The sequence below is a fragment of the Pteropus alecto genome, unplaced genomic scaffold, assembly GCF_000325575.1.
Source record: "Pteropus alecto unplaced genomic scaffold, ASM32557v1 scaffold125, whole genome shotgun sequence".
NCBI lineage: Eukaryota > Metazoa > Chordata > Mammalia > Chiroptera > Pteropodidae > Pteropus > Pteropus alecto.
Window position 1 is genome coordinate 4,635,476 of NW_006436888.1, and position 21,992 is coordinate 4,657,467.

General features: G+C 49.7%; 1 protein-coding gene and 1 pseudogene across 1 annotated transcript; one reads left to right on the top strand and one right to left on the bottom strand.

Annotated features, from left to right (window-relative positions):
* Positions 1–386: 386 nt before the first annotated feature.
* LOC112481854 lies at positions 387–505 on the bottom strand (annotated as a pseudogene).
* A 15,825-nt stretch (positions 506–16,330) lies between these two features.
* On the top strand, positions 16,331–17,479 carry NPPA (natriuretic peptide A). Its single transcript, XM_006914430.2, has 3 exons — positions 16,331–16,512; positions 16,613–16,939; positions 17,468–17,479. Exons 1-3 carry the CDS (start codon positions 16,390–16,392, stop codon positions 17,477–17,479), a joined length of 462 nt encoding a protein of 153 aa, XP_006914492.1. The 5' UTR covers positions 16,331–16,389.
* The last annotated feature ends 4,513 nt before the right edge of the window (positions 17,480–21,992 follow it).

Below are 21,992 nucleotides of genomic sequence, written 5' to 3' on the forward strand. Positions count from 1 at the left end.
CTGTAGAAATCAAAGAGCAACAAGATGTGTCAACCCTACCCTTTTCCCCACCCCACTACCAACATCATCCATTCAAAAACTGCACTTCACTGACAGAAAGAGCTGTTCTTGAACCAGGAATCTCGTTCAAGTAAAACCTGCTTCATACCATTTTTTAAAACTCTAAAATCAGAACTTTAAAAACTAAGAAGAAAGATAGACACAAAACAGGAAGAAATGCAGTGAAAGTTGCTTGAATTCAAGGAAGACATTGAATATAAAGACAAAATCATATTAAAAATAAAGGATGAATTATAAGGTGCCCAGGAGTAAATAGATTCGAATGAATTTTTTTTTTTTAACGCCTACAGCACCTGGTCTTAAATATATATATATATATTTTTTAACGCCTACAGCACCTGGTCTTCCTAGATGGTTTCCTATCCAAGTACTAACCAGGCCTGACCCTCCTTAGCTTCCGAGATCAGACGAGATCAGGCGTGTTCAGGGTGGCATGGCCGTAGCCTCAAATGAATATTTTAAAAGCACATTGAAGAAAGGAGGGGTGGAGGAGAGAGAGAGATAATGAAACAAAGAAGTAAAAAGGAAAAAAGTGGTTGAAATAGAGACAGGCAAAGAAAGTCTAACATAGAGATAATTGTAGTTCTTGAAGAATAAAAGCAAAACAATACAACATGATTGATATTAAAAAATTATAACACAAGAAAATCATTCTGAAATAAGAGAAAAATAAATTCCTAGAAAACCAAGACATTGATCTGAAACTCTCAATTCAAGGACATACACTGATAAAAAATTATCACTCAGTCATAAGAATAGATGAAATACTGCCGTTTGCAACAACATGGATGGACCTTGAAATAATCATACTAAGCGAAATAAGCCAGACAGAAAAGGTTGAAAGTCACATGATATCACTTATATGTGGGATATAAACCTAAAAGCAACAAATGAACAGGACAAACAGGCTCATGGACATGGACAATGGACTAGTAGTTACCAGAGAGGAGGGGAGAGGAGGGAGGGGGAAAAATAAATAAAATGTTAAATAAGTAAATAAAATGTAAAAAAAAAAAAAAGATAAACTAATTTGGAATCATTTAAGAAATTATCAGAAAAAATATATCGAGTCACCCAGGCTAAAAAAAAAAATCAGATTTATAAGGGTAATAAATTAGGCTCATATCAGACATCTTAAGAGCAAATTACAAAGCAAGGTGACAGCAGACAGAGCAATATTTTGAAGAGATTCAAAGAAATAAAGTGTGAGTGGAGAACTTTTTATATAGTTAAGTTGTCCTTCAAATCTCAAGAGCATTGAAGAACAGGTTTGAACTCGAGGACTACAGTTCACAAGTGCCTTTTGGGAGAAATCTGCTAGAAGATGAGCTTGATCCAACCAGGAGGTAATTGGAGAAATGTAGGTTAAGAGACTGACAGTGAGCATTTAATATATTTATATACAGAACAAAAACTAGAACCAAGTTGGGGATATGGGTAGAAGAACAGTACCTACCAAAAGAAAGGAAGTTCAAATATCAGAAGACACTACTTTGTACACTTTTATGCACATCAGTATGAAAACCTAGATTGTATAGAGAAATCATCTAACACCTATTTTTTTTCTGTTGCCCTTGCTTTAAGCGTCATATTTTGACTAATCCGGGAGAGAGAAAACAAATGTGGCAAAATATTTTTCAATGGTTTTATCTGACTAAAGGGTATGTGAGAGTTCTCTGGCTTACTCTTGAAACTTTTCTGTTAAGTTGGAAATTCATTCAGAATAAAAAGCAGCTGGCTCCTAGAAAGCCTGGGAGCGTGGGCGTCACCTTGTGTGACATGTCCTTTGCATGCGCTGGTCAACACAGTTCCTACAGCCACCCTGCAAGGCAGACGCTGACCTTACACCCACCTCACAGCCGATTCAGCGGAAACATTGCCTTCCCGTGTGATCCTGGACAAGGACTTTATCTCTCTTGGACTCTGTTCCTTCATCTGTAAAATAGGGAGGGGGACCAGAGGTCATGTTTTCCAGGGTGAAGGCCGAGATGCCCTGGGGTGAGGGGGAGAAGGAAGAGAACTGAGGGGGGTCAGAGGCTGTTCTAACCAGAGCAGCACTGAACTTCTCTCTCTCACCTACAGGGGCTTCTGGGTTAAGTTTTGTTATGTAAAAGATTCCGCTGCTGAAACAGGCAAAACAAACCGGGGGTGACACCCACATTCCATGTGCCTCTAAGGGCACTTTCATCTTTCCTAAAATCCTGTCCTGGGGGGCGGGGGGTGAGGCTGACCTGACGTGGAATCGATTTTAAAGGAGAGATGTTCTGAGACTCCGTCCTGCCATGACGTGTCCTCTGCCCAGTGGGAGTGGCACCATGTCCCAGGCAAGAAGGTGACTGTGCAGAGCAGTCTTCCAGGAGCTGAGTGTCCATGGGAAAGTGGACTCCACCCCAACCTGGTGTCAGAACAGAAAGGCTGCCAAGTGTGGAGTAAAAATTAAGCAGCTTGACTGCAAAACTTTTAGAGGCTGGCCTTGTACAAAAGGGGCAACCAGGGACAACGGCCAGTCATACGAGTTTGTCTAAAAAGGTCTGATGATTGAAGTCAGGTCTTAGTGTGAAGCTCTCCTGGGAAAGATTCCATAGATTTTCTGGAAAGGAGAGGATGGAGGCTCCAAATCCCATCATCCAAGAATCAGGGAGGGGAGATAAGAGGAAGCAGCCAAAGAGCCTCCAAGATTTCTGAGAGCTCATTACCTGCCAGGCGCTGTCCTGAGCGCTGTATGTGGGTTAATGCCCTTAATCGTCACGAAGACTGTATCGTTTTCATTTTACAGATGTAAGAACAGCGGCACGGAGAAGTTCAGAGACTTGCCCCAGGAGGCGCAGCTGGGAGCTGGGAGCGTTGGTGTTGGAAACCTCACCCTTCCTTCAGCCGCGCCTGCTCGGTTGGCTGGAGGAGACTCAGCTTAGGCGCAGGGGATACGCTTGCACAGAGCTGGGAGCTCAGTGAGGAGGCCAGGCTGGGATCAGGAGTTCCGCTGAGAGCCTGCGCTCTTCCCTGATGAAAGGAGGGACGGGGGTGGGGGCAGACAGGGGTGGGGGGCAGACAGAGCCTGCAGAGCCATCGCGACGAGCGGGGAGAGGCGCGCGGGCCAGAGCTGCTGCAGCTGCGGCGTTACCGTAATTACCCGCCAAGGCTGCGGGTCGGTGCCGCCAGGTGCGAACCTCTCCGCCAAGGGCCGCGCTGCCCCTTCTGGAGCGGTCGCACGGTGGTCAGACGCGGGACTTCAGCACCCTTGAAGGCGGGTGGCGGCGGCGGCGGCGTGGGGGGCAACCCGCTCAGCGAAGGCTCTGTATCAGTCGCAATGGCGTCCTCGTGTGGGGGGAGAGGGGGGCGGGCGCTGCGATTTGGTCTCTTTTTGTCTCTACACTGTATGCTCCCCAGTCTGTATTCCCACCTCCCGGCCGAAAGCTTAGTTTTGCCTGCACAGTCCCATTTCATCCTCACAGCCACTCTGTAAGACTGACTTGAAGAACATGAGGGATAAAGCGGCTGCCCGAGGTCACAGAAGTTCCAGAAGGTTGCGGTGGCATTGGATCCAGATTCTGGACTCCAGCAGACCACTGGGACCCCGGGCTTTCAATGAAGGCTTGTTGCCTAAATGAAGGGTCTTCTCTCTTTCTCAGTGGCCAAGCACCTGGCACCCAGCACCCAAGGTTTGACACTGGTGAGAACCAACACCACGACCACAGCCACGTTTACTGCAGGCTCACTTGTGCCGGCCACTGCGCTCGTCATTTCTATAGACTGCATGAGTTTTGTGTTGCTGCTGAAACAGATGACCACACACTTAGTCGTTTAAAATAACACACATTCATTTTCTTACAGACCCGGAGATCAGAAGTCTGAAATAAGTCTCTTTTGGCTAAGATCAGGGTGTCAGCAAGCAGGCCTGTGTTTCTTCTGGAGGTGCTAGGGAAGAATCGATTTCTTCGCCTCTTCTAACTTCTAGAGGTCAACTATATTCCTTGGCTTGTGGCCCCTTCCACCATCCTCGAAGCCATCTTCAGACATGCCAGCAAATTAGCATCTTCTCTCCTCCTCGACCTGTTTCCACCCTTCCATTTCCTCTCTCTTGCCTCCATCCTCCTGCCTCCCACTTATAAGGACTCTTGTGATGACATTGGGTCTTCCTGGCTAACATAGGATAATCTTGCCACCTCCAGATCCTTAACTTAATCACACTTGTAAACTCCTTTAGCCATGTTAAGTAACATATTCACAGGTTCTGGGCATTAAGACGCAGACATGTTTGGGAGGCTATTATTCTTCAGCCTGTCACATATATAGCGTCTAACTTAAGCCTTGGGTGGTAATGCTGTGACATAGATGGTATGATTAGCTCCATTTAATAGAAGTGGAAAGTGCATGCATACAGTAGGCACTCAAGAAATGCTTGTGGGAATGAACTGGTGTGAGAGCTGATTGACAATATATTGTCCTTCCCTGGATAGAGGGCCCTGAAGTATGTATTCAGTCTTGTGTCCTCTCTAAAGTCTTTTCCCACACCCCATCCATTGGGGGCAGGTAGCAGCTCTTCGCACTTAATTGTTTCCCCTGGGGTCACTCTGTTTCCCCAGTGGGATCACAGTCTTCTTTGATATAAGGACAAACTCTTACGTGCATTCCGAATTCTTTCCACACTGCTTGGGGCTTTTGCAGACATCATTTTCTCCCTTTTAGTGCTTGTGAAGAGGGAGCATCTGTCCATTTTACAGAAGAGCAAAGAGAGGCTCAGGCTAGATGCAGCGTCAGTTCTTGATAGGTTCTGGTTGAATGACTGTCTTGCTCCCAACTCCTCACTCCGCGACACCCAGCATGAGGGACTCTTTACACCCTCGGCAGCCCCCAACCCTCTGACTCAGCTCTGCATTGGACTGGATTTTGTCTTCTCTCTCACTGCCACTTAATCTTGGAATATTCTTCCTGTGGTGTGTATGTGTGTGTGCATCCTCCCCCCCACACACACACACAGCCATCAGACTTACACATTCCTCACAGCACGGTTCCCTGTGACTTCAGAAATGACAACACATTAATCTAATTTTCTTTTAGTAGAAACACCTTGAAATCTCTCCCAGCTGTGTTTAAGAGCTTCACCTCTGAAATCAGATTACTTGGGTTGGAATCCAGGAGTGACCACTTGTCAACTGTGTGACCCTAAAAAACTAAATCAATTCCTCTGAGCTCAGTTTCTTCATCTGAAAAATGAGGAACATTATTTTTCTCACTCCCTACCTGACAGATGCTGCTTTTTAAGGCAAGATTTGCGTAGAGGTCACGGCTTCTTCCCCTTGCCGCCTCTTTCTCTACTTCTGTCATAACTGATCTCGCTCCCTCATCCTCCTGCTCGTTAACACAAATTATCTGGAAGGGGTGATGACATCGGTCATGCTCACTTTCAGGGGGGACTTAATCTGCTGTGGCTCTTTCCAGGGCCATTTTTTCTTTGGCGCCTCATTTGTGGTCACAGATGGGTTGTTCAGAGCATCTGATCGTCATGGTCAGATGAAGGGGACCTTAGGGAGGGCACACCTCTACCGTCTCACCAGATAGATAACCACCTTCCGGTCATTCTTGCTTTTTTCGTCATATGTTGGCTGGGTGATGGAGAAGAGGTGTTGGCACCTGGAGGAGATTCGAGAAAAAAAGAACTTCATCTCGAGGCCTTGCCTCTCAAAATTCCAGCCAAATCAGCTCTACCCTTTAAGGGATGGAAGCAGGGTCAGCATTCCAGAAGTTCCTTGTCATACCCAGGCATTTAATCAGGTGACATTGGAGAATTAGCATTCTTGTGCGGAGCATGGTGGTGTAGGGAGGGGTCTTGCCCCTGTCCCACACTTGTTTTTTTCTGGCTAGACCTGCGTTGAAGGGCGCAAGGAATCTTGCGCCGAGATCGCTCAGGGAGATCAGAACCACGGACAGCGGTCAGGGCGCAGGGAAGACCCGCAGCCCCGCAGGGATGCATAGAGCCAGGAGGCTGCGAAGTTCACAGGCTGGCGAGCGAACTCGCGCGGCGAAGGGAAGACCTGCTGCCGTGGTGGATGTTAGTTGGGGCTGTTCTCGCTGAGTCACCCCGTGCGCCCCGCACTCGCGTCGGCCCTTTGTACGCTGAAGTTCTTCCTTCCCTCTCCAGGAATGGTCGGGGGTGGGGAGGAAAGAGGAAAGCGCCACGCTAAGGCCCCCGGGATTTTTGCAGGAAAGGAGGAAGCGGGCGGCGAGGAGCCTGTTAGTGTCCCCCAGCCCCCCGCCCCCCGCCCACTACGCCTCCCGCGCGCTCCCGCTCCCGGCCAGGCCCATTTCTATACAAGGCCTGCTCTCTCCAGTCTCCAACCCTGGCAAGTACTGAGGGGTGAATTCCCCCACCCTGAGCTCAGCGGGAGGGAATGTGGCGGATAAATCAGATATAGCCCTGGAGGGGAGGGTCAGCCCAGCTCTCAGGTCCAGGATAAAAGGCGTGGTTATCCGAGGATCTAGGAGAGCACCTGCAGGCCAAGAGGAGGTGAGACCATACGCAAGTTCCGCAGCAGAGCGACCTCCGTCTACCCCTTCAGCAGCATGGACCCGCAGACCGCGTTACCCCGGGTGCTCCCGCTTCTCCTGCTCTTGCTCTTGTCGCCGCTAGGAGGTCGTTCCCTCCCGCTGAGCAGCCCCGACCCAGACTTGGAACTGTCCGCAGTACAGGTGAGCGCTATGAGGCCGCGTAAACCGGTCCCACCTGGAGGGCAGGGGGGCAGCAATGAACAGGTCTCATCCTACTGTCACAAGAGGTCCTCATCCTCCCTCGGAAATCAGAAAATGGTTAAATCGGGAGCCAGGACCCTGTACCCAAGGCGGTCGGTTCACTTGAGTACCATCGAGGGTGGCTGGGCTCAGGTGCAGGTTTCTGAGGCTCAGGCTATCCTCAGCCATCACAGGAGCTGCAGGACGGTCTAGGGGTCACAGTTGTAGAGCTGCAGGAGGAGCCGATCAGCCAGGAGACCCTGCGGCAGGTCAGACATTCTGCAGAAGCCTGGGAGGCCGAGCGGAAAGATTCCGCCGATGCCCGTGAGGCCTATGAGGAAAACTTCCAGGCCCTTCGGGAACCACGAAGCCGCAACTCGAGCTGCTTCGGGCAGAAGATTGATCGGATCGGCCACTCCAGTGGCTTGGGCTGCCTTGGTGAGCTCCCTCCCTGCCACCCTGCTCACACCCACCCCTATTCCCGCAGGTTCCACCATTAGAGTCACTTCTGCGTTTGTTGTCTCTGGGGACCACGCTCTGAGAAAGGAACACTGACAGTCCTCAGGGACAAGGAGTGCTTTTCTGGGAATATTCAATGTTCATTACCCATCATTAGGCTCACCCAACTTTCATTCGGCTCCTGCATCTGTTATCAAAAGGGCAGAATTGCTTTAGAGTGGGATCCTAGAGGATTGCTTTAGGGCAGCCCCTCTTTGGAGCAGAAGGAGCCACATTTTCCTCCTGGTTTCTCCTCAGCTATCTACAGCTACAAAGGCAGAGGGCAGGAGCATCAGGGCACCCCAATCCCGTGTACAGATGAGGAAACTGAGGCTCAGAGAGATGGATTATTGCAAAGACTCAAATATCCAGATCAGCTGAGGTGGCAGGGATGGCACACATGAGGGAGGCTCAAATCCTGTCTCATTCTGCCACCCTAGTACCAACATCACCCTCTCTCTTTCCCCCACAGTGCTGGGTAAGCATTAAGAGGAAGTCATGGGGGAAGACATCAGCGCATGATTCATCATCAACCCCTTGGTCCTCGCTGAAGCATCTCTTATTTATTTTCTTTGAGCACACGTTTTCCATGGTGGGAGAAAGTCAACATTAAAGCTTTTTCTTTTGAAACTGATTTGTCTCTGTGCATTCAGAATAATTCATCATTTCAACAACAACACAAACCCTGTGTTTTCTTGGCAATCCCCAAGGTGTCTTAATGGCTGGGTGGGGACATGATCAAGCAGGGGTAGGGTTTGGAGGGAACTTTCTTCTCCTTATGGGTTTTTCATGTTCTGAAATGTCTAGAAATGCCTCGGGCAGTAGAGGCACTTCCCAGAAAATGCTTTTCAAAGCCCAGAAGTTTCTTCGTGAGCAGAACAGCCCCTGATGCATTTGTCTAACATGAGGATGTGTGTCAAAGTGTTTGTCCCACCAGTCTTTCCTCTGCCTGCAACTCCATTAGAGGCCCTCTCCCTGGTGTCTGTTGGTTCTGGAAGGTCCAGGCTAAAATCTCAGAGACTGAGAGCCGTGTGAGTGTGTGTGTGTGTGACTAGCTCATTTGCATTCCTGAAAGGAATAAACCCTCTACCCTCCGCCAAACCTAAACTTCAAGCCTTCAATTCCCAATGTTACCCTGAAAGAAGCCTTCAAAACTCTGTGTTTTATAGTATTTTCATTTCTCAAGTCTGCAAGATTAGAAGTGTCTGACAAGAGGTCCAGTATTTTAGGGTGCCCCTCCCCTGAGGCCTGGCATCATCATTTCCTCTCAGCTCTAGAGAGAGAAGCTCCTCATTCCATGGCAGAAAAGGAGACAAGCGCCAGAAGCCTACTCTGTTGCTTGAATCGGCAGGGAGGGGTCACTGACCTCTCCTCTGTAGGCCCCGCCCCATCCCGTGTCCAGGCACCCCAGGCCACGCTGCAGAACCTGCCCTGCTCTTCAGGCTCCCGGGCTTCAGCTCATGCAGTTCCCTTTGCCATGCCTTTTATGACCCAACTCAGCAAAGGAGACAGGACTGTTATTATCCCTATTTTATGGACGAGCAAACTGAGACCCAGAAAAACAAAGTATCCTACCCAAAAGCATGCAGCCACTCGGTGCCAGCCCTGGCATTTGAGCGCAGGTCCGAGGGACTCTTGAACCTGTGCTTTTTCCCTGAGTTTCTGGCCCTGGACTGCATGATCACGGCCTTTCTGCTCTTCTCGTCGACATGTCTTTGAGAAGCGGTAGGTCTTTGAGTGATTTCTCATTTTAACCTGGCGTTCATCAGAGGTTATGGATATCCAGTGAGATCAACTGAGATTTTAATAAACGAGATTTTTTAGGAACAATTTATTTGCCTAATGTTTCTGACCCAGGGAGGGCAAAGAGTAATTGGAATAGTTAACATTTGAAAAAGTTTCATTAAGTGCCAGGTACAGTTCCATTAATGTACATAGTCCCCACAGCGGCTCTGTGAAGTAAGAATTCTTATTATCTCCCATTTGACTGATCGGAAAACTGAAGCACGGAGAGGTGATATAACTTGCTCAGGGTCATGAAGTTAATAAGTGGTGGAGACAGTATTCACGCCACCCAGCCTGGCCCCCGCACTCAGACCCCTAACCACTGCATCACTCAGTTTCTCCCGAGTCAGTGAATTAGGCTTGCTGGTGGGATGGACGTGTTTCCTCTTAATGGCATCATTCGGTTCAACCTCTGGTGCCACTGCCTGTTGGCAACCTTTCCTCTCTGCTCAGGAGATGAAGAGTAACCCCTCGCAGAACGCCCACTCCCCAAAAGCAGCCAGGGCTTCAGAATTCTTCCAGGTGAGTCTGCTCTTCCGTAAATAGGGCTTGGATGGTGGAGTCTGTATGTACAATACAGACATAATTTGTTATTGGGCTTTTCCAGGAAAGAGGCCCCTAAAGCAACTGCAAAGGACCAATCGTGACTGTTGGAGGGTAGGGAGTGGATGGCCTGATGTACCCAAGGGAGAAACATCTCATCGAGCTCCCCCCATGTTTGGCATTTTGTGGGCAGCATGGCAGCCCATGCTCTGTTTATAGATGCCTCTTACCACCAGCCTCCCTGACCTGTGACCCTGGCCCCTTCAAACACGCCCCTGTGAGGCTTATAGCCACAGCCATAACCTCCCTGACTTCCTTCTTACCAACCTCATCCTGCAAAGAAGCTGCCAGATTATACATCTCCATAAACGCTTGTCACTTTAATCTTCCCAGAAAGATGCGTTAGTGAAAACAGTCCAAGAAGGTCTAGCCTGCAGCTTCAGAACTGAAAGGAGTTTTGGGGATTTCAAAGCCAGCAGACTGGCTTTACTGAGTCTCAGGTGCTGAGGTTACAGAAATTAGGACAGCATTGGCCCTGAATGCTTCATCTCATTGCTGATCCTGCACCTGTGACGTTCTGGGAGCACCGACCTCCTCTCCATCCCTCTTATGACAGCTTTGACCTTTCTGAGAATGATTGGAGGAAAGCGAGGGAGAAAGCATTTCTCTTCCCACAGAGTCAGGCCTGAACAAAATCATGAACTTGGCCATTTGTCTTTGCTCATGGTGTGGTTCTCAGCCTTCTATCTCTGTCTCTGTAGGATTTTCCATGCACTACCTAAGCTTTAATGATCAGTCTGGTTCCATGAAGTGACCTGTTTCTCTCGTGGGATCAGGATTCAGCCCCATGCAGCCTGGATATGCTGGAGCACTTCTACGAACTGCATAGTCGTGGGATCAGGATTCAGCCCCATGCAGCTGCCTGGATATGCTGGAGCACTTCTACGAACTGCATACCTGCCCTGGGACAGGGGGCCCCGAGCTCTCTTGTCTCTGTCACACACAGCCCCTGGCCTCGCTGCTCCAGGGCACACATGCCCTACTCCATCCAGCAGCATGGGACTGTTCTGCCCGAGGACTTTCTCTGGCAGCCAGAGCCCATTTGGTTCACCTCAGGGTCGGCGGGAAGTGCTGGGTAATTGACATCGACCAGCAGCAGCACCCAATCTACCAACATTTGGCAGGAGTGGGCATCTAAAGACCCCGGTGCCCCGGAGTCACAGGTGACATCCATCTTAAACTGATTCCCAGAGTTCCCTGTAGGGAGCAGAGATTAAGCTGGAGCCCACGGTGGTCACTGACTTCCTTCTTAACCTGGTCGCTTGCCCACTCTCCTGATATTTCCTGGAACTGTCTCCAAAATAAACTTGTACCTGACTCCTTATCTCTGGTTCAGGAGAATGCAAACGAAGACACTGGGGAATGATTGAACCTTCTCCCAGGGCCCTGCCTAGATGATCAGGATAATCAGGAATCTCCTCGGCTCTGTCCTCTGGCTAGACCACCCAGGCAGGCTCTCCGTCCCCTCCTTCTTCCTCTCTCGTCTCCCGTGCACTACCCTTCACTTCTGTTTCTGGTTTAGACCCTCACCATTCGTGCGGACATTGGCACACCAGCTTCCTAACTGGGCCCCACCCCAGGCTCCCCTATCTGGTTCTTCCTGCATCGGGGAGAAAGCAGAACCTTCATGCTTCAGCCAGAGAGTGACTCCCCCTCCCTGTGAGACCCCCAGGGAGGGCAAGATGCAATGTTGGGCTCTCAGGTATGGGGGGTGTGTGTGTGTGTGTGTGTGTGTGTGTGTGTGTGTTGGGCAGGTATAGGAGAGGCACTGAAGGCAAACCCATGGATTCAATCATTCAGAAAATATTTTCTAAAGAATCAGTATGTGGGAGGAGCTGGGATGCAGGGGGTCCTGCAGCTCATTCAGGCGCTGCCTCCTACCTGCTCAGCCTCTGGCTTCCTGGCGAATGCTGTCTTAGCAACGGCTGACCTGGCCCTCATGCTGCTGTCTGACTTTCTCTCCACCTCCAGCGCCGACCCCCCTCCCAAGCAGGATCGATTGGCAAAGAGAGATTGCCAAGCTAGTCCGTGGGTGGACTGGACCGGGAGCCTCTCTTTTCTCCAGCCATAGCCTGAAGGAACTGGCTAACACAGCCCAGAAGTGCAGGGGATTTAAGCCCTGGGGCAGGGGTGGCATTTTGATCAGTGAGAGACAGGAGATAAAACAGAGCCCACAGATAAAGTGCATGTTATGGGTCGAATTATGTCCCCCTGAAAGATACGTTGAAGTCTAAAACCCCCAGAACCTCAGAACGAATGTGACCTTACTTGCGAATAGGGTCATTGAGCTGTAATTAGTGAAGATGAGGTCACACTGGAGCAGGGCGGGCTCCTCATCGAAGATGACTGGTGTCCTGCTAAGAAGCGAGAGAGACACAGACAGGGAAGATGGCCATGCGATGATGGAGGCAGAGACGGGAGTGATGTCAGGGACTGAAGATGCCCGCAGCTACCAGAAGCTGGAAGGGGCAAGGAAGGATACTGTCATACACGTTTCCGAGGGAGCATGGCCCTGCCAACGCCTTGAATTCAGACCTTTCGCCTCCAGAACTGTGAGACAATACGTTTTGGTTGTTTTAAGCCACCCGGTTTGTGGTGCTTTGTTACAGCACCCTAGGGATCTCAAACAGTGCCCTCACCCTCTCCTCTCCTCTCAGACTGTTCCAAGGTACCAGGCTCCAAGAAACTCTTTGGAGACTTCAGCATGACCAACCAGCCACGAAGGTGTTTTTGTAAAACTGCGGCCAGCTTGGTAACACATCACCTTATATTTGCTCTCTCTCTTTCTCTACCTGCAGCGAGCAGCCTCCGAGATGGTCCCGAGAAATGCCCATCTCCTGGTACTCTTGCCCTTGGCAACCTCCCTTTCAGTGAGGGCTGAACCTAGTGACTCACTTCTAATGAACACAGTACAACAAACACGACAGATGCCACCTCCAAGATTAGGCTACAAATAGACTGTGGTTTACACAATTTTTTTTTTTCTCTCTCTCTCTCTCTGTAAAAAAAAAGTCAGTTGCATCTCTATGGAAATGCCCATGTGGCAAGGAACTGACACCTCTAGCCAACAGTCAGCAAGGATCTGAGGCCCACCGACACACATAGGCGTGAACTTGAAAGCAGACCCCCCAGCCGAGCCTGGAGATGACTGCAGTCCCAGCCGACATCTTACTTGCAGCCTGTGAGAGCCCTGAGCAAGGAGCACCCAGCAAGGAGGGCCCATTCTTTACTGACAGAAACTATTAGATGATGGATGTGCGTGGTTTTAAGTTGCTGAGGTTTGGGGTCGTTTGCTATGCGGCAATAGTTAACAGATACACTACCTCGCTTCCCTTGAACTGGAACCCTTTCGCCAATGAACGTTTCCTTGGGCTTTGTTTTATAGAGAAACAAAGAAACAGAACATTGTTATCAAAGCCAGAGACAACCATCCCCAAATATGCAATAGCGTCCTGCCCATTTCTCCCAATGGTGGCTTCTGCTTTAGACCATTTGGGTCTGACAGGCCTCAGTGGCTCATCACTTGCTGGCCTTGGAGAAGCACATGGATGGCATTAAGAGATGAGTTTTTAATACCAGTTCTGCACGTGTGACGTTGCTGGATCACGTGGCTTGTCGAAGCATCCATGTGGAGGAGTGCGAGGCCAAACCCCAGGCTTGAAACAGGAGATACCTTGATTCTCGATTCTCCCACCCATTTGCAGTGTTCATTTCTTACATGACTAAGGATGACGTCTTTCCAGGGATAAGGAAATAAAGTCTTTTGATTTTTCAGCCAGTGGGAGAGGAGGGGCAGGGGGTGGATCTGATTTTCTGTGTCTTTTGCTTTTCTTCTCTGTGACTCTTGCAGGCTGGCTTCTGAACACCCCAGGAAATATTTAGTCCTCCGCACACATACCTCAAAGTTGAGCCGGGGCATAGAAATGAAGAGCAACTTTACATTAAGCCATTGTTCATTTCAGACTCAAGTCAGAGGCTTTAATTGGATTTGGAGAAATGAGTATATCTCGGAATTATCTGTGTTTTCAATGGGTCTAGTTAGTGTAGGAGGTAGTATTGGTTCTATACAAAATCCCCAGAGCAGCAAAACAGAATATTCTTTTAAGTGCCAGCCCCCTTCTGCAAACAAACAAACAAACAAACAAACAAACAAACAAACAAACAAAACCTTGGCTAATGGAAGAAACTCAACAAATGACACCCACACCCCAGTCCAGTTTCACTCTGGAAGGGAAAAACTGACTTTAATAAAAGCAGCTGGGCAAATTCCGAAATTCTCTTTCTGAACCTCGGCTGGGACATCCCTTTTCCTTGGGCCACCTACAGACTTCAGTGGCGGCTCAGGACAGAGTGGCCGCCTTGGCCCTCAGAGGCCACCCGCCACGCCAGGATGCCCTTCCGGAAGTCTCTGCCCACATCAAAGGCCTGTTCAAAGGGCATCTCCAGGAATCAGGCTGTGTGACGCACGCCTGTTCAAAGGGCATCTCCAGGAGACAGGCTGTGTGACGCACGCAGCACGGAGCACCAGTCCCCCCCAGCGTGGCTGCGACTGAATCCTCTTTGCTAATAATAACCTGCCAACCGAGCAATTAAGCTCTGAGCACATTCCAGGGGCTCAGGATATGAGGGTGCTTTGCTCCAGGAGCACCTACTCAGAGCTGCGCCCATTTCGGATTTCGAGTTGAGTTTGGCTGACTCGAATCAGTTACTGAAAAGGGTTCCTTTTCCCTTCTGTCTTAGAATAAAATCACCCTGGACACCTCTTGTGATCTCTGGCCACGTGTTGCCCTGATTTCCTGCCCTCTTGAAATATAACAGCCTTTCCGCTTGATCAGCCAAGAAGTGAGCACAGCTGGGTGGGGGTGGAGGGGTCTGGGAGTCATTGACATGCATTTCTCGAGCTTCATGGAGGAGACTCAAACATGTTAGGTGTGTCCATAGGTCATGGAGGTGGGAAGTGGTGCTTTCCCTGAGACAGGCCGCACGTGCACAGACTGTGTGCCCAGCACGCATAGCCCCCAGGGCACGGGGCATGTGAAATGTCAGCCAGAGGCAACATGAGAGATTGGGAATAGGGGTGTCGTTCATCAGGGGCTGTACCTCAAGGGCTTGTAAGGAACCACGTTGCTGAGAAGCAGCAGTATCCACGAAGTGAGTTAAAATAGTGGGCCTTGGTGTCAGACCTGGGGTTCGAGTCCTAGTTCTATCCCTTCTGAGCTGAGCGACCTCAGGCAAGTGACCTAAGCTTCCGGCCTGAGTTCTTTCCTTCTGTAAATGGGAACAGTACTATGCCTCCCAAGGGTGGTGATGACAACAAAATAATTCACATCAATAAAGCTCTCAGCACATTACAACTGACCGATAAAGATCATTAGCACTTTGCAACTATATAGCATTTCACACTTCAAAATGGGTCCACACATCATTAGCCCATTGGAGCCTCAAGACAAAGCTGAGAGGCGAATGGGGCAGGGTTTCACATGTGAGGAACTGGTTTGTCTGGGGCTACACCACAGGTCTCTCGACCCTTCAAATTTGTCTTTCCCCGTGTGTGTTGCGTTGAATCGTATGCTAACACTGAATTCAGTGCGTAGGGAATGGAGGCCGCTCGGTAACTGTGGACAGTCTCATTGCCTGTTATTTCTCGTTGGGGGCCAGGAAATCTGAGACCTCAGCGGCTCCTCGCTTGCCTGGCCATCGGAGAAGGACATGAAGGGAAACCGCGGATGCCACTGCCACCTCCCACCTCACTCCATCAGCCAACTTGCCATGGGAGCTTTCCTGGGAAGGCTCAGGGCATGACAAGCTTCAAACCCAAAGAATCTGAGCTTCTATACACAGCAAAACGAAAATGCCAGCATTTCTCTCAGTACCTGTCTCCCTAAACACCTCGGAGGGGGCCATGGGGCGAAGGAGAGGAAGCTTTGCAGAGAAATGGCTGTGCTCCCAAAACTTTTCTTGATGTTCATATTTGGGAGCTGAGTTCTTAGGACATTCATCACGTTGGGATCCCAGCTGACTTAGTACTCCGCAAAATAACTCTCTCTTCACCTGACCCCTGAGAGCAACTGCCAGGAGTGAGGGCAGCCCTGTCGGAAGGCGGGGTCCTGCCCTCGGCGCTGATGAGTCAGGTGTGAGGCCAGCTCCAGCATCTGGACTAATTTGTCCTGAGCAGCCAGCTTCCTGCCATTTCCTCCTCTCTCGCCCTTATTTGGAGCCCCTGACAGCTGAGCTGCAAACCAACTGGGCGAGCTGGGCACCGGCCAACCGTCACCCTCTGCTTCCCTGTGTGGGTCCGGTTGCCGAGGAGAAAGAAGCCTGAGGCATCGCTGTGAGATAACCAAGGACTCTTTTTCGCTCTCCTCACACCTTTGAAGTGGGATCCTCTTGAGGCAAATCAACAAGAATGTGGCTCTTGCAGCCGAGGTTCCCGGGGTTGTTGGGGCTGCTCAAGGTGGAGGGGCTGTGACAAGCTCCGCTGGACTGATAACTTTAAAAGGACATCTTCTGCTGGCTCCTCACTCAGCTGCTTTATCGCTGCAAGTGACAGAATGGGGAGGGTTCCATCCCTCTCATTCTCTTGGAGAGCCGGGGGGCTATAAAAAGAGGAGGCGCAGGGCAGTGGGGAGACGCAGACGGACGAAGGCCAGTAGTGGGAAACCAGAGAGGCGAGGGAAGAGGCAGTGAGCAGCAGACCACTCCTTGACTGACACCAGCATGGGCTCCTTCTCCACCATCACCACGAGCTTCCTCCTCCTTCTGGTGCTGCAGCTCCCAGGGCAAACCAGCGCTAACCCCCTGTACAGTTCCGTGTCCAACGCCGACCTGATGGATTTCAAGGTAGGGCCAGAAAGGGGTCACAGTCTGGGGCCAGGGGGCTTTGTGACACTCTGCCAGTTGGTGAGACTTCTTCTTCTCCCTTTGTTTTCCTTTTGTAAAGAATTTGCTGGACCATTTGGAGGACAAGATGCCTTTAGAAGATGAGGTTGTGCCCCCACAAGTCCTAAGTGAGCAGAATGAGGAAGCTGAGGCAGCCCTCAGCCCTCTCCCTGAGGTGCCTCCCTGGACCGGAGAGGTTAGCCCAGCCCAGAGAGATGGCGGCACCCTTGGGCGGGGCCCCTGGGACTCCTCCGATAGATCTGCTCTCCTGAAAAACAAGCTGAGGGCACTGCTTGCTGCCCCTCGGAGTCTGCGAAGGTCCAGCTGCTTTGGGGGCAGGATGGACAGGATCGGAGCCCAGAGTGGACTCGGCTGCAACAGCTTCCGGGTAAGAGAATCTGGGGATGGGATGTGGAAACGGGATGGAGAGAAAGGAAATCGAGGTTTCATTGAGGCTTACGCCTTGTCAAAGAATACCTCCAGGGGGTACGTTCAGCAGCAAAGGGACCAGCATAGAAGCTTACTCCCTTGGAAATTTCTTCCCCAACTGGGTGGGGGCCCCATGAATCATGGGACAATGACATCATTCTTAGCTACAGCCTGCCGAGTAAGTGCTGAGGGAAAAATTACTGCCATGAGTACCGGGAACTTAAAATGTTCATGGGCCAAGTCACCTTCGTACAGCTGATTGGCAGTTCGTGTTCCTCCCCGGAACTGTCAGATTCTAAAGGTCAATTGAAAGAGACCACGGCTGATCTTATCGACTTCTAAAGAGCAACTTGCTTACCGGTTCATGAAAGTCAGTGGGTCGTCAGGCTGAAGAGGGGGCTGGGGGGAAGTGAGCACCTCTGTATGAAGCTGACTTTTCCAGTTGAGCCAGGTCACCAAGCCAAACGTGTCTGTGTTCTCTTTGTAGTACCGAAGATAATGGCCAGGCCCCGGCAGACTGAAAGAGACCCTCATCCCCTGGGGTCTCTCACTCAACTTTGTCCCGTCTTATTGCCATCAATTTGAGTTGTGACGAGCACCCTATTCAAGCTGCAGCCTCCTGTCAACATTCTTCACGTTTTATGCTAAATGTAGACAAAGTGGTTTAACTGTGGCTTCCCCCACCTCTCCCACCTCATGCATTAAATTTTAGGGTAAACCCTCACCTGTTACTGACAGAGGTTCGAAAATGAATAAACTTCAGCACCACGGACAGAAGCCAAAAGCTGGGGTTGGCGTGATTTCTTTGTTTCCTGGGGAAAAGAATTCAGGCTGATATTCCTTTTCATTTTACCTTTTGTAGGAGAGAAGAATGTGCAATGTGTTTATTCCTCCTTTCAAAAAAATAATTAATAAACTTTATTTTTTAGAGCAGTTTTAGGTTTACAGCAAAACTGAGCAGAAAGTACAGATTTCCCATCTACCTCCTGTAGCCCCACCTCACAGCCTCCCCCATTAGCAACATCCCCCACCAGATGGCATTTTTGTTACAGCTGATTAACGTGCATTGACGCGTCATCATCGCCCAGAGTCCATAGTTTGCACAGAGTTCACTCTTGGTGTTGTACGTTCTGTGGGTTTGGACAAATTCTTTCCTCTTTTCTTCTTCCTTTCCTCTCTCTTTTTTTTTCTTTTGATTGAGGATGGGCTTAAACTTCAGTTTTCAACTTACTCTCCCCAGCCTCATCATGGATCCTCAGAAAGCTCCAGGAGACTGAAAAGGCATTTATTTTTCAGATTTGCTCATATTCAGGGCACTTTTTTTTTTAAAGCTTATAAATCTCTGAGCTTTTTTTCCTAGTTACATCTTATGTAGTTTGTACACAATAGATAATTTTTGCACATTGAGTACTTTTTGGTGACAGTTTTTATTTTAAAGGCACATTTATAAAATGAGGGAACTAAATTTTCTCTGATACATTTTGAGTCAGGTGCTATAGCTGAGCGAATGCCACTTTTAGTTTTAAAAAGAGCAGGCAAAGAAATGGGGTGTAAAAGCCGAGTGAAATGAAGAAAGAAATGTCTTCTAGGCTGACAAACGGCAAGCTTCTGTGCCTTTGGGGTACTAATATGTGTTTAAAAAATAGCCACCATCTTTTCCTAATTCAAGTCCAAGGTGCCTGGGCTTGTAGACTTTGCTGAGGTGGGAGCTACTGGACAAGATGCTGTTCCTTTGTATTTGAAAAGGTGTTGTCCTAAGCAGAAACTACCAGGCGCTAAGTTCACCTACAACAGGGAGCGAGTAGTTCTCTAGCCGATCTCCCCACCATTACCCCAAACACCCCAAACTACGTGTCTGCTTTTACGACGCTCCTCCCACACCCCCTACACCTGCACGATCACTTTCCCAAGCCCTTGTTTATGCTGTTCTTTCCACCTGGAGAGCCCTTTACCCAGTGCTCCCGAGAACATACACTCATTCTTCCCCAAGACTCACTGCAGATGTCACTTCTTCTCTGAAGCCTTCCCTGACTACTGTGCCATGATTTGTCTGGTATGTAATTGTGTCTGTGTCTCTGGTTTGCAAGCTCCTGGAGGGCAAATGCACCATCAATACTCCCTGCAGTACATGGCACAGTTGATGCTCTAAAAATGTCAGTCACCTTGTCTTGGTCGCATATAGGAATCGAGAAAGGAAGTCATAAAATAGCAACTCACTCCTTATAGAGGGAAGGGGAAGCTGGAAGTGAATTGATGGTTAGGGAGCGGGCGGGGAGAGCGCTAACCTAAGCACTTTCCAGTAAAAATGTTCCTTGTGTGGACTTCAAACTCAGAACAGTGGAAAACCAAGAAGCAGAGAAGGACCAACGAGGACAAGGGTAGAAAGACTGGAAGAAATGTCTGTCCAAGCTTGGCTCCGGTGGTCAGGCCCTGGGGGAGTGGGAGTTGCTAGGAGGAGAGTGGCCAGCTGGGCACACTCTCAAGGTGTCACCGTGATGCAGTGGGTTCTCACTGAATGGAATCCCCTGAAAGTGCCAAATATACAGAAAATGCCCCTGGAACTTAGGAAACTTGGGGATAGACGGAGGGGTCCTGAACTGACGAGACCATTTCCACCGCAGATAGATAGATTGGCCACTTGAAGCAGATTAGAGACAAAGCAAGCCAGATTTCTGGCAAACTCGGGAGTGAAGAAAAAGCAATGACAGATGGCACCAGCAGAAGCCAGGCACGGGGTCTCAGCATGGATCTACAGACTCAGCATGGATTTCGTTTCCTCTGTCGGCTACTGGGGGAATCTGTTTGTGGGGCAAATTCCTACACACAACACTGTCGGGAGACACATGGATTCTCCTCCTATTGCTACGGACGGCAGCAGCTGGAATAGGTAGTAGGTTTTTAAAGGAGAAGAAGATAAGTCAGCAAGATCCAACCGTGTTAGCATGGAGGGAGAACCCGAGGGGTGACCCCAGGATTTTGGCTGAGATCCACAGGACGGAACTGGGCCTTATTAAGGGAGGGAGTGGACCCCTGTGATTGAAGTCTTGCTGGGAAAACTATGAGGGGAGATCTGAGACTATAAAACTACTTTCTAGCTTTGCAATTTTTACATATCAGAAAGAGAGAGGGAATAAAATAAAAATCAACTACCACTCTAAAGAAAAAGGCTAACAAAGACAGATGAAGATATTTTATTCTGACGTGTTAAGGTTATGATGAGAACTTCCAAGTTTCAAAAGTTCAAATAAAAATAGAATTTTACAAATTAAAAAAAATACAATTTATATACACAGTGGAATTAGCTAACATTACTGTATAAACGAACAGTGCAAACAGAAAAAAAAGAAGCAGCTACTGTTGAAATGACCAAGGGCCACAGGAGCTGTGGGGCAATACTGCACATCAATACTGCAGGCCCAGGAGGCCGCGCCTGGCCTTTCCAGAGGCTTTCTTGTCACCAAGCACTCTGTCAAGTGTGCAATTTTGCATCAGAAACGTCATATGGTCGGTTGGGTCAAGCACCTAAGTGTCCATTCCCGCCAGAAGCCATTTGTTAAACAAAGTCATGAGTAAATCGTCCCCCAGGGTGCAAAGGTCCCCCTTTCCCCCATCCCCTTGGCCAAGGGACCACGAAACACCAAGCTGGAGACAGAACACGACCACCTGTCACCAACTCCCGAGCCCGTCTGTGGATTTTTGCCTATGGAGGGACATTACCCCGGGGGAGGCCATGGGCCTGGTATGAGGTGAGACGTTGACATGTAGGTTTCTAAGAAATCAAAAGAGCGAGGCTCAGTTATTTTGTTACCAGTGGAGCAGGGGTTGTCTTTGGGCTTATCCAGAAAGGACAGATGTGCACAGAGGACAGGAAACTACGGGCCTTTCCAGAGGGGCCTGGGTCTAGGTCCTCGTTGGTGGCCATCCAGTCCGTTCAGGGGGTGGGAGGCATTTGCATTCTGCTGTCTCTGGGCTACACTGATGGGAACGAAACACCTGGTGACTTAAAAACAGCACTATGTGCACGAGGGATAAATTCCAACAACATTCACGGGGGTGGCCTTGAGGGCAGCAGCTGGGGACCCAGACCCCTGGAGGCCAGAGGTCCTCCTGCGGGACTCTAGTTCTGCCAGTCTCGGTGGGGGCTGGGAAGCGGGCGTTCAGTTTCTGTGATGGGCAGTCATGCCATTCTCCTGACTTTCATGATTGGCTTCCTTCTTCATAAATGGAAAAAAACAGTGCAGTCAGCTGTGCAGGCTGCTCTGCGACAAAGCGGCCGCTAGCAGGACACAGTCACTTACAGGGTTGCCGTTTTGGTCCTTGTGACCTCAACAATTTACTGGGAGCGCCACCCACGTTTCACAAATCGTGTGCATCCGGGGTTGCTCAAAGCTTAGGCATCGAAGTACTTTTGGTCTAAGGGATAAGCGAATGGGAAGAACAGAGGGGGTCGCAGTCCTGTGGAAAAGATCCTGAAGCAGCTCAAGTGGAATTACTCCCTAGAGAGCGCTGAGCATAAGCCCTGAGCTGGCAGGACTGGGACCGACACCCACCCCCGGCTGAAAGGGTCTGGGCATCGAAGTCAAGATAAGGCTGAGAGCGAAAGAACAGGGTTGCCAGGGCCAGGCACCGATGCCCTCAGGCAACTTCCATGATTAGAAAAACAAATGCAAAGGAATGCCATCTTGAGTCCCAAAGCACAGCTGCCAGCAGGTTGTCTGATGGGCCGGGGATGCTGACAAACGCATAGAGAGAGCAGAAGCGAGAGGAGCGTGAGTACAAATGCCTGACATTCAAATGCTCACTTTGGGTGTCTGTGCAGAGAGGACCGGCCAGCCTGGAGAGAAACCGTGTCACTGAAAGACAGAAGGAAGCTTCCTATGTTCGATGATAAAGCCTTGGGGCATGTGCTGGCACGAAGCAGCCCCCTCTCCCCCTGCCAGCCTCCCAGCGGCACAGCAGAGCCTCCTGAAGTTTTCATTTCGGAGCCCCTCAGTAGGCTGGGGGTGTGAGCA